This window comes from Dermatophagoides pteronyssinus, unplaced genomic scaffold, assembly GCF_027571235.1.
Source record: "Dermatophagoides pteronyssinus isolate colony J.1.1.1.1 unplaced genomic scaffold, Derpt_VIB-CSIC_2022.12 sq0035, whole genome shotgun sequence".
NCBI lineage: Eukaryota > Metazoa > Arthropoda > Arachnida > Sarcoptiformes > Pyroglyphidae > Dermatophagoides > Dermatophagoides pteronyssinus.
This window is the reverse complement of record NW_027461559.1, coordinates 121,767-134,411: the sequence shown is the minus strand read 5'-3', so window position 1 is coordinate 134,411 and position 12,645 is coordinate 121,767. Positions and strand designations below refer to the sequence as shown.

Here is a 12,645-nt window from a genome sequence, read left to right as displayed (position 1 = left end):
AAAAACTGACAATTTTTTTGTAATAAAAAGATAAAAAGTCAATCAAATGACCAAATTAATCAATTTTTTATTAATAATTTTTATTAAAAATGAATTACAGAATTTTAAACAATTTTTCTTATTTCTAATGATGACTATCTGAATGGCCATGATCATCGTGATGTCCACCACCACCATGATGACCATCTTTATTAAAATAATTTTCATAGATTGCTGTAACAATCAATAATGGTACAGCATATTTCCAACCATAGGTAATCAAACTAGCAATACGCCATGCTTCGGTACCAAATTGTTTACGATTATAACGCCATACTTCGTTCCTGTTTTTTCGAAAAGAATCAATATATTAATTTCCCTGATAAATTAATGATTCGTATATAAAAAATTTTACCTTAACCAATGGGATTTTAATCCACGTGCAGCTAAACGTCGTTGAATTGTCAACAATTCGGGAGCATCTTCAACTTTGTAGATTTTATAATCAGGTATATAAGCACCTGGTGGTAGATTTAATCCCGGTGTTGGTTTTCGTGGAGCCGAAGGACCAGTATCACTAATTGGACCACCAAAAATACGACTAACAAGTCCCATTATTGGATCCGAAACAAACAAAAAAAAATAATGATAAACCGAAAACAAAAAAAATCCAAATGAAAAAAAAATGAAAACAAAACACAACCTGCTTGTCCTCTGTTATTTTCTCAACCATGTTCATAGATGACGGATAATAAAAAAAAACTCACATGTTATTCGAAATTTTTTTGAATTTCGAAAATTTTTTTGTTTATTTGGGTTTACTTTTCTATTTTTTTCATTTGTATAATGGCTGGAAGTAGAGTGGAAAAACTTTCAACCATATTCAAAAGGTAAAAGTTTCTGAAATGAATTTTTAATGAATTTCTTTATTACATAAATAGATATACTGGTCTAATAAAATCCGGTGCTGTTTTGGAAGAAAATCGTCCAATTTGGTATGATATTTATAAACATTTTCCACCATCAATTGAACCATTAGCCATTCGACCCGAACCAGAAATCGATATCAAACCAATTTTCTATCCGGAAGATATTCTACGATCGTAAGTTTAAATATTTTTTGAAAAAATTGCTTGGGTTTACTAAATGTAATGTTTCTTTTTTTGTCAAAAATTTAGTCGATTCTTTCGAACATATGGTGATTCAATAATGATACATGATTTTATATCATCAAAACCATCTGATTTAAAAACATCCCGGATTGGTATTGGTGAAATGTTTATTGCAAAATATTTACAATTAGCACAATCAAAAGGTTTGGATGAAATTGATCTAAATAGTCAAGAATTATTCGATGAAACGGAAAAATCTATTCAAACTGATTGTGGTGTACAATTAAAACGTCGTAAAGATTATGATCAAGGGAATCGTACAATCATATCAACATCATAGAATATAGTTTCTTTTCTTTTTTTTTGTATTAAAAATGATAAATAATAAATAATAAAATAAAATAAAGAAAAACAAACATAATTCTCGATATATTTAGCGCGGTTCTTTTGATCCTAATTGGTTTTTCGTTGTTGTTGTTGTTGTTGTTGCTTTGTTGATATAACTTTGGAAACAAAACCAATCATCATCATCATTATTTCATTATATAGTTTATCCAAAAACAAACATAGTCTGGTCGTTGAAAAGATGATAGGAAAAAAAACACTAAATGATAATCGTAAACGGAATAATCTTTATCACAATATTATCAGCATCATCATTTAATCAATCCTTTTTCCTGTTTGCATTTTGTTGTTGTTGTTTCGGGCGGTCGAAAAACTTTGATTTTCGTTTTTTCTAATCATCACCATTATCGCCATAATCATTGTAACATCGATTTCATTTTTTCTGCCATTAAAAAAAAATTATAAACGATTTCATCATCATTTTTACATTTTTTGTTGTTGGCACTTACCGATGGCAAACCTTTCTCTCTTTTCGAAAATCCACATTTTTAATTTTCTGTAAACATTCTATCATCGGTTGTTTTGTTTTTTTGTCTATCTGAAGTATTTACCATTCTTCTTCTTCTTCTAATGACCTTTTAAAAGAAACTTCGATGCCGACAAACCGAAAGAATTCAAAAATCCAAACATTCGAATAATTTCGTTCATCTAAGTGACTATTTACACACAAAATGATCGAATCCGAATGATAATAATATTCGAACGAATTCGTTCGATTTATTGTTTCTTCGTTTATCTTTTTTCAAAATGTGTGATAATTCGTTTATATTTATTTTGTAAAATGTTTTTTGTTTTGTTTTTGTTTTTTGTTTGGTGCCATAAAGTTATTTTATTCTCGTTGTTTTTTTCGGGAAGATATATTCACATTTAGATAGATAGATAGAGATTTTAGCCTGTTGCTCTCTCTGTGTTGTTGTCATTTCATTACGATTCGATTGATAATGTTTATAGATAGGAAAATCGTAGCTATAGTTTTTTCTTTTTTCTTTTCTTTCTTCGTTCTTTTGCAAACAAATCCAAAGAAATTATATTTATAAATTCGTCTTCTTGTGTCGGCATTATTTATTATTTTTTTTCTCTTGTTGTTGCTGGTAATATCTTCGTCGGCGAATTGTTTATAACTTTGTTGTTGTTGTTGTTCATTGATCGTGTCTGTGTGTTTGTGTATGTCGGCAAATTACTTGCTTGACCATCAATCGCGAATCAACTATTCCTATTTCTATCTATCTATTTTCATTTTTTTTTTTTGGTTTTCATACCGAGGCAACCAACCAAACAACGAATCAATCGACAAACAACATTATTTTACAACCAAATCATCATCATCACCACCAAAGCTTTTTTTTCTAAAGAATAAGAACTGGTCATCATCATCATCATCATCGAAAGAGTGGTACTTTGAAGGTATTATATCGATCAAAACACACACACACAATATGTTTGCCGAATAAAATAGCCAAAGTTCTCTGTCTCTTTCTCTGTCTGTTGTATGGGTATGACGAAAAGTATGAAATAAAAACATTCAAAAGATCTTTAGTGAGAAAAAACAAAAACTAAAAGAAAGAAGAAAATTCAACAATTCTTATACCGAGGGTATTAAAGGTGGTTTTTTTTTCATTGCCATCAACAAGTTGAATGGACAAGACAACGACAACAACAACATTTGCCTTCAATGAACATGTTGTTGTTGTTTTTTCCACTGCAGTGAAGACAAGAAAAAAAGACTGAATATTATTATCATCATCATCATCATCACACGTTCGAGGTTCTTCTTCACATTTTATTTTTCTCGTTTCATTTCGGTCAACACCGCGAACCTACAACAACTGCCAAATAAAACAAGACCGATCTATGATCATAAGATGATTGGCTATGTGTATGGTGGTAATGTTGAATCAATTCTTGTCGACTGTTGTTGTTATTTGGTTCGTTGATCATTCGCATTCAAATGTTTAAACTGAACACTTCGCTGTTTTGAAACTTTTTCTTTTTCTCCCAAATAATGTAAAACATGTGATCCATATATTGATCCATATTCAATTTGTCAATTTGTATTTTTAATATGAATTTTTCTTGTTTGTTTGTTTGAATATACACACTGTGCAAAGTGAAAATGGAGAACAAAATGTATCAAAAACAACAAATTTTGAATATTTTTCTTTTATTTGTATTAACATTTTTTGATTTTTGTTTGGCTGATCAACAACAACAACAACAACAACAAAATCTTATCGGTGATAATAATAATGAAGTGATGACTACATTAAATCCATTAATATTAAATTCATCAACATCAACAACAACAACAAAAGATTATCAAAGGATTCGACCAAAATGGTTAATCCATTTGATTAACAGTAATAATAATAATATAGCAACAAATTTCAGTCATCAACATCAACATAATCAATCATTATCATTGAATTTAGGTGATCATTTAGCTAAAATTAATGATAAATATCAACAACAACAACAACAAAATTCAAATTCAACACGTTTCAATATTTTTATTAATCATGTGATTCTAAATAAAAATAATCATAATCATAATCATTCATTAAATAAATCATCAATACAAATAAATAATGATTGTATTGATGGAAAAACATATCATAATTATCGTACCGGTCATTGTCATGAATGTTTAACAAAATGTCCATCAGGTGCAATTATGTTACGTCCATGTAATCGTACACATAATATGGAATGTGTTTGTACACAAGGATGGTATATGTCAATATTGGATGGTACATGTAAACCATGTTCCGAATGTCCATCTGGTTATGGTAAGAATCTTTTATTTTATTTTTATTTCAAATGTAATTCAAATATCACTAAAACCACATATGTTTTCGTATGCATGTATATGATCAAAAATAGATCTTTTTTTTGATGACACAAAGACAATCTTTTGTTTAAATTTTCTGCTAAAAGATTCTGTTTTGTTGATAAACTGGAATTTTTGTTATTTCAAAATGTCCAAAAATATTCATTTGATTCAAATAAACAATGAATCATTATTGTATGTTTGTGAGTGTGAAGATTTTGAGAAACTATTCGGTGAAAAACATCAGAAATTGAAATGGATCATCATTTATTTATCTATTTTTTTATGATTCTCTATTTCTCTTTGGTCATATATATTTTTTCCTACAAATATTTATTTGTTTAGGTTTGTCATCATCATCATTTTTTTAAATTCAATTTTACGATTGTAAAATTTTTTTTTATTTGCATTTCAACAATTTCAAATATCGATCAATTTATTATTGGGTCTTTTGTTGTTGAAATTCAATGTAAAATAAGAAGAGAAAGAGAGAGAAACAAAATAATAAAATCAAACATGTGTTTTCTTGGGAGAGAGAGAGAGAAAAAAGATCAAAAGATTTTTTTTCATTTATTCAATAAGGTCGGCACTTTTTAGAAAAATGTATAAAACTTGTGTATTAAAAAGAATGATACAAGGGTGATAGATATTTATTCGGTCAAGAAAAAAATTGTCACCAATAAAAACCAAATGATAATGACGATAGTAGGGTAGAGAAAATGAAATAAAAAAAAGTTCCCGATTGACAAGTACAAGGATTGTAATCGATATTTTTTTTGACCAACCAGAAAAATTGATTCCGATTTTTTTTCCGCTTTGCTTGTTCGCTGACCATAAAACATTGAATTGACTTTCGCATTTTTTTTTCTTTTGGTTTTATTACAGGCCAATATTTTTCCTCTCTTATATGTGTAGTGAAACAGTTTTTTTTTGCTGTTATGGCTGTTATAATCATTTATATTAACCCTATTCTATTTTTTTGTGCTCTACTTTAATTTAGGTGTATGGCGTACATGTAGGTGGTCTCGTAACACTGTTTGTCGACAATGTCAACCGGGAACATTTTCCGGCGTTTCAGTTGGCACGCTTGGTTGCATACCATGCTCCAAGTGTGGTCCTAATCAAGGTTAGTTTTTAAATTATCAGCCTTTTTTTTCCTATACAATCATCATTGCTGTCATGCCAATCAAATTATTGATTATCGATTATCGACCTTATTTCGGGCTAACAATGACAATGAGAAAAAATGAATTTTTTTCTAATTTACAAAATTTACCACACAGAAAATAATTAACTTTAATGTTCAATTTTCTTTCAATTTTTCAATAGAAATGATTTCCGGATGTGATGGTAACCGTGATACAGTCTGTATTGGTAAGTTATTATCATTTCGATTCGATTTTGACCAATCGATTTGTCCATTTTTACTATACACACACTGTTTGATTTGAATTTTACATCATCATTATTATTGTATGATTGAAAAATATCATTCACATTCTCATGATTATTATTATTATTATTATTACAATAATGATGAGAATAGCATCCATAGCCATTTTATCATCTGGTTGTTCATTGTTTTGATCGACCATCTCTCATTCTCGACGAGAATATAATGATTAATTTTTTTAGTCACGAATTTTTCTCATCTCTTTTTGTGTGTGTGTGTGTGTGTTATTATTGGGTTCAGTTCATTTTCAACCAAAAAAAAAACATCTTTCATTTAAAAAGAATCTACCTTATTTGAAAATGAATTTTTTCAAATTCATTTCCATAACCACTGGTTTCTGTTGTTCATTAGTTTATCTTAATTACCTTTACTAGATAATTGAACATATGAAAAAAAAACATCAGCCAGGTAAAAACATCAATTAATTGATTTTTGTTTTCTCTTGATTCAACGATTCATTTTGTTTCACTGCTTTCAAAGACAAATTTGTTAGGCATAAAAATTGACTAATTCATTCAAAAAAAAATTTTTCTTCATTCATATTTATTGAAATTTTGTCGAGTGCTTTATAAATAAAAAAAAATCTTCAACATTTCCGATATCATTTCGTTGATGATTCTTTGATGTAATGAAATGATTCGAAATTTTCCGAAAGCAAGCTAGAGAAGGAGAGAAATGTTTGAATTCCGTGAACGGTCAAGTGAAACAGAAATTTTCTTCTTCTTTTTTTCCATTAAAAAAGTGAGATCACTTAATGATGATGATGATCATCATCATCATCATATCACCTGAAAAGAAAATTCATTCCGATAGACTTTGAAGGAAAATTTTTTGTTAAGGTACTACACAGGTAAAGCAAAGCTGTCATTTTAGATTTAATTGAACCATATATATGGTGTTTGGTGTGTTGGTATATATTGTGAACAACACTTACTTACAGTGTTCGTAGTCAGGATTTTTTTCTTTATTTCGCCATAGGAAAATAAGAAAAAAAACCTCGCCTTTTATCTATACGGTTGATCATCATCATCATTATCGTTCGTTCTTGGTCGGCGATTCGATTTTTTTTTCTTTTGGTTCGGTTGATGCTGCCGTATTAATTTTGACTTAGCCAAGATAAGATATTTTTTTTAAAGGCACCAACTTTGACCTATCGACCTTTTTTTTCAAAATTTTAGTGAAGAAGAAAAAAATATAAAATTCAAAGTTTGCATTCATTTTTCTTTTCGTTCTTCTTTTGGTTGAAGCAAATTATAAGTTATTAGAATTATTAAGGAAAAAAAAAGTCGGTGGTGAATGGTTGTTATCTTCCAAAAACCATGGCCAATCATTGATTGTTATTATTATGTTTTGTTGTGTTGTTATTCTCCATACATTATCATTATTTTTGTTTTTTTCTTCTCCTTCGTTTGGTCATGGCATTCATTCATTTGTTCATCATTTGAATCTTGTGGAAAAAAAAGGTCAAAGGTTCTTTTTTTTCTTTCTTTTCTCACTTTTTTTTTCTTCAGGAGAATCTTGAGACAGGAGAATAGATGAATGAATGAATGAATGATGATGATCAAATGTAAATGTCTTGAAAAAAGTGAGCCAAAGAAAAGGTGAGAAAAAGGCGTTCCATTCTGTTGGTTGGTTGTTTTTATATATGGCATCAAAACTAATAATCATTATTTGTCGGCGATCGAAAATAAAAATTGATGATAAAGGAACAAAACAAAGCAATGAAAAAGAAAAAATCTTTTCATAGAAACTTTGTTGAAAACAAAATTCTTGTTCACTGTCGAACTTGATAATATTATCGGTTTATTTGAATCGAAAAAAAGGCAGTATTCATAAATCGATGATAATAATAATAATAATCTTTGATCATCTTAATAATAATAATGATGATGATGATTTGTTTGAATCGAATGCAAAAGATTCCCGTGGCCAGTAAAGAAAAAATGTCGGAAAGTTGCTTTTATCCACCATAAAATGTATTATGAAACATATATTATAATAGATTATAATAATTACCTTTGATTTTGGTTTGTTTTTTTTTGTTGAACACTTGAACTTCAAGTGGACACGCGAACACATATTTTATTATTTTGAATTCGTATCTATGGGTGTGTATTGTATATGTAAATAAGATTTTTGAAAAAAATCATAATGACAATTTGATTAGCTATATTTTTGTTTTTGATTTCCGTATTTTATAACATTATTTTTTTTATAAATTACTTACAGATCGATCAGCTTTGATGGATTCATATTTGAATACGATTGATGATGGACAACAACCATCCGAAAATGATGATTCAATCATATTCAATTCGAATAATGGTAATAATCCTATAGTTGGTTCATCATCATTATCTTCATCATCATCATCGTCTACATCAAATTTGGATCGAATTCGAAATCATACAAATGGTGTACATCTTTTACCATTATATATTTCAATGTTGGTGGTCATTGTTTTTACATTCTGTATCTATGCATTGATTCAATTGAAATGTAATAATTCACTTATGTTACGTGTTGATCATCAACGAGTAACCGATTCTTCAAGTTTACATATGCATAATCATCAAACAAAACTTTTGCCACCTCATCCACCTCCTTATAATGCCAACAATAATATATTCACATCTCCTATTCAAACATGTCCACAGCATCATCAATATTCCTATAACATTCCAGCATGGTTATCAAGCCAAACAACCGATATATCACCATATCAATCACCATCACCACATTATCATCATTCAGCTATGCCTCTATTTTCATCAGCCTTGAATAAAAAAGAATCATTACAAAGAAAATTCCATAATACTAATAATAATAATAATAATCGTTCGACACCATTAACAACTAATCATTATGGACCAAAAATCTATAATGAGCTATTAATTGGTCCAACTAGTCCTACATCAACAACATCCACATCGATTCAATCGGTTCCATTGATCAGCGATGATGTTGAACATTTAACTATTGAAATTAGACAAGCATTGGAAAATATGCTTGGAAAAGATACAATGATTTGGCGTTCGCTAGCCAAAGAATTAGGTATGTATACAACACATTGAATCAATCTATTGCAATATTCTAATTCAATTTTTCATAGGATATGATGAAAAACATATCGTACAATTCGAAGCCAAAGCAACGACTATCACCAATGGTTTAACAGTAGTCGATACATTCAAAGCTATTCGTTTATTATTATTGGATTGGTCATCACAGATGACTACATCACCCGATGATCATCATCATCAGCAACAGCAACAACAATCAACGGAAACTGGAAATTCTGGTCCACCTTCATTAGCTACATTGAGCAATGCTTTGATAAGAATAGGCCGTGTTGATTGCGCTCGAGTTATTGTCCGACAGAATTATCAACAACAACAAAGATAATAACAAACAAACAGAAGAATCGCACATCAACATCAAGGCAATAAAACTTTTGCAAAAAAGGAAAAAAAATCTAATCACAATTTCATTGTTGTCTATAATGTCCATACTTTTTTTTAGTTTGAAATTTTTCATCAAACAACAAATGTGTGAAATTCCTCAAGAATTCATAGCCTGAAGATATTTTGACACATTGTTTTTTTTTATATTCAACATTTTCAATCATCTCATTCTTTTCTGTAATAATTTTTGTACAATAAAAAAAATCCTTGAATCTCATAATTTATTTTTTTTAATGTTCGAAATAATCCAATGACGAAATTGATGAACATTTGTATAAACACCGGGCAATGAACCATCACAAGATAATCCACCAAACGAAACAATTCCAATGATTTCATAGTAATGATTATATAAATGACGAAATAATGGCCCACCAGAATCACCTTGTTTTATAGAAATCAGATTAAACAAAAAGAGAGAGAGAGAGAGAAAAAAAATGAGATTAAACAATTGTCATTATATGAACATAGTTTACAAAAAAAAAAAAAAATAAAATTAGATAATTATCTGGCAAGAATCTTGATGATATGATGAAAAATAACATAATGTTTTTTTCGGAACAATGAATGATAAACTATTTCGATATAATTCACTACAATTCTCGTGTGGCCATGGTTTCAATTTTGCTTTCAATAAATGTTTCGATTGTTGTTGTTGATTTTGTATAAATCGATGATTTGATACGGTCGTTCCCCAGCCGGCAACAATAGCTATTTTATCTATTCGTTTAGATAATAATGATGATCGAGGTAATCGTATAATGTAATCTTGTTTCAATCGAATCGGTTTAGCCGTTTTTAATAGACAAATATCATTATCCAATGTATTCGAATCAAATTTTGAATGAACAAATGCTGAATGTAAACGATAAATTTTTCTTTGTTTAATTTCATCAATATAATCAGGATTGACGAATGCAATTGTTTGATTCAAAAAAAATGATACATTCATTATACAATGAGCAGCGGTTAGAATCCATTGTTTATGTATAATAGAACCAGCACAAAAATGTTTCCATTCACTGTTTTCATTAGTAAATTTTGAATATTGTAATGATACAATGAATGGAAATTCATTACATTGTATCAATGTTGTTGTTATTGAAAAAATGTATAAAAAAATTTGCATAATTAATTAATTGGATTGGATTTCTTATCAGGAAAAACCAAAAACAAAAAACATGAAACAAATTTGTTATAATTTAATGGAATTTTATTTCATTATTATTATTAATTAATCAATTTTTTTCACAGTTTTTTTTTCATTTTTTTTCACAGAAAAATTAATAAAAATCAAATTTCATCATTTGAAATCGACACAAAAAAAAGAAGAAGAAAAAATAATGACAAGTGAGTTAAAGCGAGTGAAAGATACAACAAATTGAAATGAAAAACAACAAATGACATTTGATGTTCAATGAAATGAAGGAAGGAAGGAAGATTAATTATACAAAGGGTTAAAAATAATTTTCAAAAAAAAGAATGTTGATGATGATGACACATATGATGATTTGGAAAAAAAACAGTTAAAATTTTTTTTTGTTTGTTTTTTTATAATTATTTTAATTAAATAAAAATTGAATTCGAAGAGAGAAAAAATGAAAAACAAAATAAACAAACAAAACGAATAAATTCGAATTCTGTTTAATGACTTTTGGATGTAGTGATTTCGATTAGAAATTCTTGTTCATTTTTTTTTGTTTTTGTTTTTTTTGTTTTGTTTTATCATAAACAGAAGATTTACAGAGAGCGAAAAAAAAGTCCAAAAAAAAACATGATGATAAATTGTTTAAAAAATAATTTTTTTTATAATAATAATAATAGAAAAAAGCCCGATACTGCCAATCGATGATTTGATGTAATCCTGTTGATGTAATTCTTTATCAAATTCTTGATTCAATAAACAAACACAAACAAACAACGATTATTATCGATGATTACACACATACGCACCATTATTCATCATCAAGTGAAAAAGCAAGAAGAAAAATATAATCATCTATATAATTTACATATAGAGATAGAGAGAAAAATGAAGAAATAAATATTCGAAATAACATAACATTTGAATTATACATTCAGAATTATATATTTTTGTTTTTGTTTTAGTTTTGTAATAATAATTAAAATAATAATGGCAAATGATGATCAAAAATACAAGAAGCCATATTTGATGAAAATGTCCAGCACGGACATTGACCTAAAACTGATATAAATATTTTCAAAAAAACAAAGAAAAAAAATGATAAACAATTTGTGTGTAATGGTGTGGATAATTAAAAAAAAAAAAATTCAAAAAATCAAATGAAACATTTCTGAAAAATAATTATAATTATAACAAGTCGCCGAAAGCAAAGCGAAAAAAAATTCGAGGATGAGATACAAACAATCAATAATCAACAATGAGATTTTTAAAAAATAAAAAATAAAATTAACAAAACAGGAAAGAAGAAAAGAAAAATTTTTTTTGCAAAGTTATCGATGAAACAGGTGGGATGTGATGAATAAACAACGTTTGAATAATGATCATCGAATGAAGAAAAATAAAACATTTTTTTTTGGGTTTTTTTTTTGGTTTTTTTTACGGTTTTCGATGATAAAGATGTTTATCATCGATTTGATTGATTTTGATTTTTTTTCTTTTGTTAAACAAAACAAACAAACAAAAATAACACTTGTGAAAATTATGTTTACAAATATAAAATCATGTTAGCATTCGAAAAAAAACGCACACACATACACACTTCGGAAGAAGAAAAGAAGAAGAAAAAAGATTGATCGGAAATTGATTACATAAGTCAGATTGAGAGAAATTAGAAATATCTAGATAGCCAGATCGGTATTCAAGTTCATCATGTTTGTTGATTGTTGGAATTGAATGGCCATTATGGATGGATGAATGAATGATTAGTTAGTTGATTGGTTGATGAATCGATTCTTCATAATTCCAAAATTTTCATCTAATTTTGTATGATTCTTGCTGTAAATTTTTTTGATGTTTGGACACATATCAGATCGACGTATGTATGGTTGATTGATTGGTGGCTTATGGCTGGAATATCTGTTTGTGTATCTTTTTTCCTATTTCACATTTCTAACCATTTTTTGTATTTTATGTAAGAATAATTTCGAAGAGAATTTCTTTTACATCCACAACAACAACAAAAACAGAAAAATAAAATGATCACACTGTGTTTGAATTGGATTTATAAAAAAAGAATGAAGAAAATTCACAATGATTTTTTGTATGTAATGTAGATGTTTGCAAAAAAAATGAGATGCAAACAAACGAAAAAAAACCCGATGAATGATAGATGATGAGAGACAATGGTTAAACAGGAAAAAAAGAAATACGGATGATAATCACATTATGAAAAACTGTTTTTGTTTGTTGGTGGTGGTGTA

General features: G+C 28.1%; 4 protein-coding genes across 4 annotated transcripts; 2 read left to right on the top strand and 2 right to left on the bottom strand.

Moving 5' to 3' along the window:
• Positions 1 to 47: 47 nt before the first annotated feature.
• On the bottom strand, positions 48 to 594 carry ND-B12 (NADH dehydrogenase [ubiquinone] 1 beta subcomplex subunit 3). Its single transcript, XM_027345901.2, has 2 exons — positions 395 to 594; positions 48 to 323 (listed from the first exon to the last, which is right to left on the bottom strand). The coding sequence occupies exons 1-2, from the start codon at positions 592 to 594 to the stop codon at positions 125 to 127; spliced, it is 399 nt and encodes a 132-aa protein (XP_027201702.2). The 3' UTR covers positions 48 to 124.
• A 95-nt stretch (positions 595 to 689) lies between these two features.
• mRpS23 (mitochondrial ribosomal protein S23) lies at positions 690 to 1,512 on the top strand. The gene is made up of 3 exons (XM_027345900.2): positions 690 to 869; positions 921 to 1,082; positions 1,158 to 1,512. The coding sequence occupies exons 1-3, from the start codon at positions 826 to 828 to the stop codon at positions 1,429 to 1,431; spliced, it is 480 nt and encodes a 159-aa protein (XP_027201701.2). The 5' UTR covers positions 690 to 825; the 3' UTR covers positions 1,432 to 1,512.
• A 1,021-nt stretch (positions 1,513 to 2,533) lies between these two features.
• LOC113795693 (uncharacterized) lies at positions 2,534 to 9,460 on the top strand. The gene is made up of 5 exons (XM_075823737.1): positions 2,534 to 4,282; positions 5,324 to 5,449; positions 5,653 to 5,697; positions 8,006 to 8,830; positions 8,889 to 9,460. The coding sequence occupies exons 1-5, from the start codon at positions 3,610 to 3,612 to the stop codon at positions 9,179 to 9,181; spliced, it is 1,962 nt and encodes a 653-aa protein (XP_075679852.1). The 5' UTR covers positions 2,534 to 3,609; the 3' UTR covers positions 9,182 to 9,460.
• On the bottom strand, positions 9,442 to 12,072 carry LOC113795696 (chymotrypsin B-like). The gene has a single exon (XM_075823739.1). It carries the CDS (start codon positions 10,367 to 10,369, stop codon positions 9,737 to 9,739), a length of 633 nt encoding a protein of 210 aa, XP_075679854.1. The 5' UTR covers positions 10,370 to 12,072; the 3' UTR covers positions 9,442 to 9,736.
• Positions 12,073 to 12,645: the final 573 nt, after the last annotated feature.

What these genes read in the sequence shown, in the direction of transcription:
- mRpS23 (XM_027345900.2), top strand. Translation starts at nt 826, where the DNA reads ATGGCTGGAAGTAGAGTGGAAAAACTTTCAACCATATTCAAAAG. An exon ending in CTTTCAACCATATTCAAAAG is followed by an intron (nt 870 to 920) that starts GTAAAAGTTTCT and finishes TTACATAAATAG; the next exon opens with ATATACTGGTCTAATAAAAT. An exon ending in CCGGAAGATATTCTACGATC is followed by an intron (nt 1,083 to 1,157) that starts GTAAGTTTAAAT and finishes TCAAAAATTTAG; the next exon opens with TCGATTCTTTCGAACATATG.
- LOC113795693 (XM_075823737.1), top strand. Translation starts at nt 3,610, where the DNA reads ATGGAGAACAAAATGTATCAAAAACAACAAATTTTGAATATTTTTCTT. An exon ending in CGAATGTCCATCTGGTTATG is followed by an intron (nt 4,283 to 5,323) that starts GTAAGAATCTTT and finishes ACTTTAATTTAG; the next exon opens with GTGTATGGCGTACATGTAGG. An exon ending in TTCGCTAGCCAAAGAATTAG is followed by an intron (nt 8,831 to 8,888) that starts GTATGTATACAA and finishes AATTTTTCATAG; the next exon opens with GATATGATGAAAAACATATC.
- ND-B12 (XM_027345901.2), bottom strand. Translation starts at nt 594, where the DNA reads ATGGGACTTGTTAGTCGTATTTTTGGTGGTCCAATTAGTGATACTGGT. An exon ending in TTAAAATCCCATTGGTTAAG is followed by an intron (nt 324 to 394) that starts GTAAAATTTTTT and finishes TCGAAAAAACAG; the next exon opens with GAACGAAGTATGGCGTTATA.
- LOC113795696 (XM_075823739.1), bottom strand. Translation starts at nt 10,369, where the DNA reads ATGCAAATTTTTTTATACATTTTTTCAATAACAACAACATTGATACAA.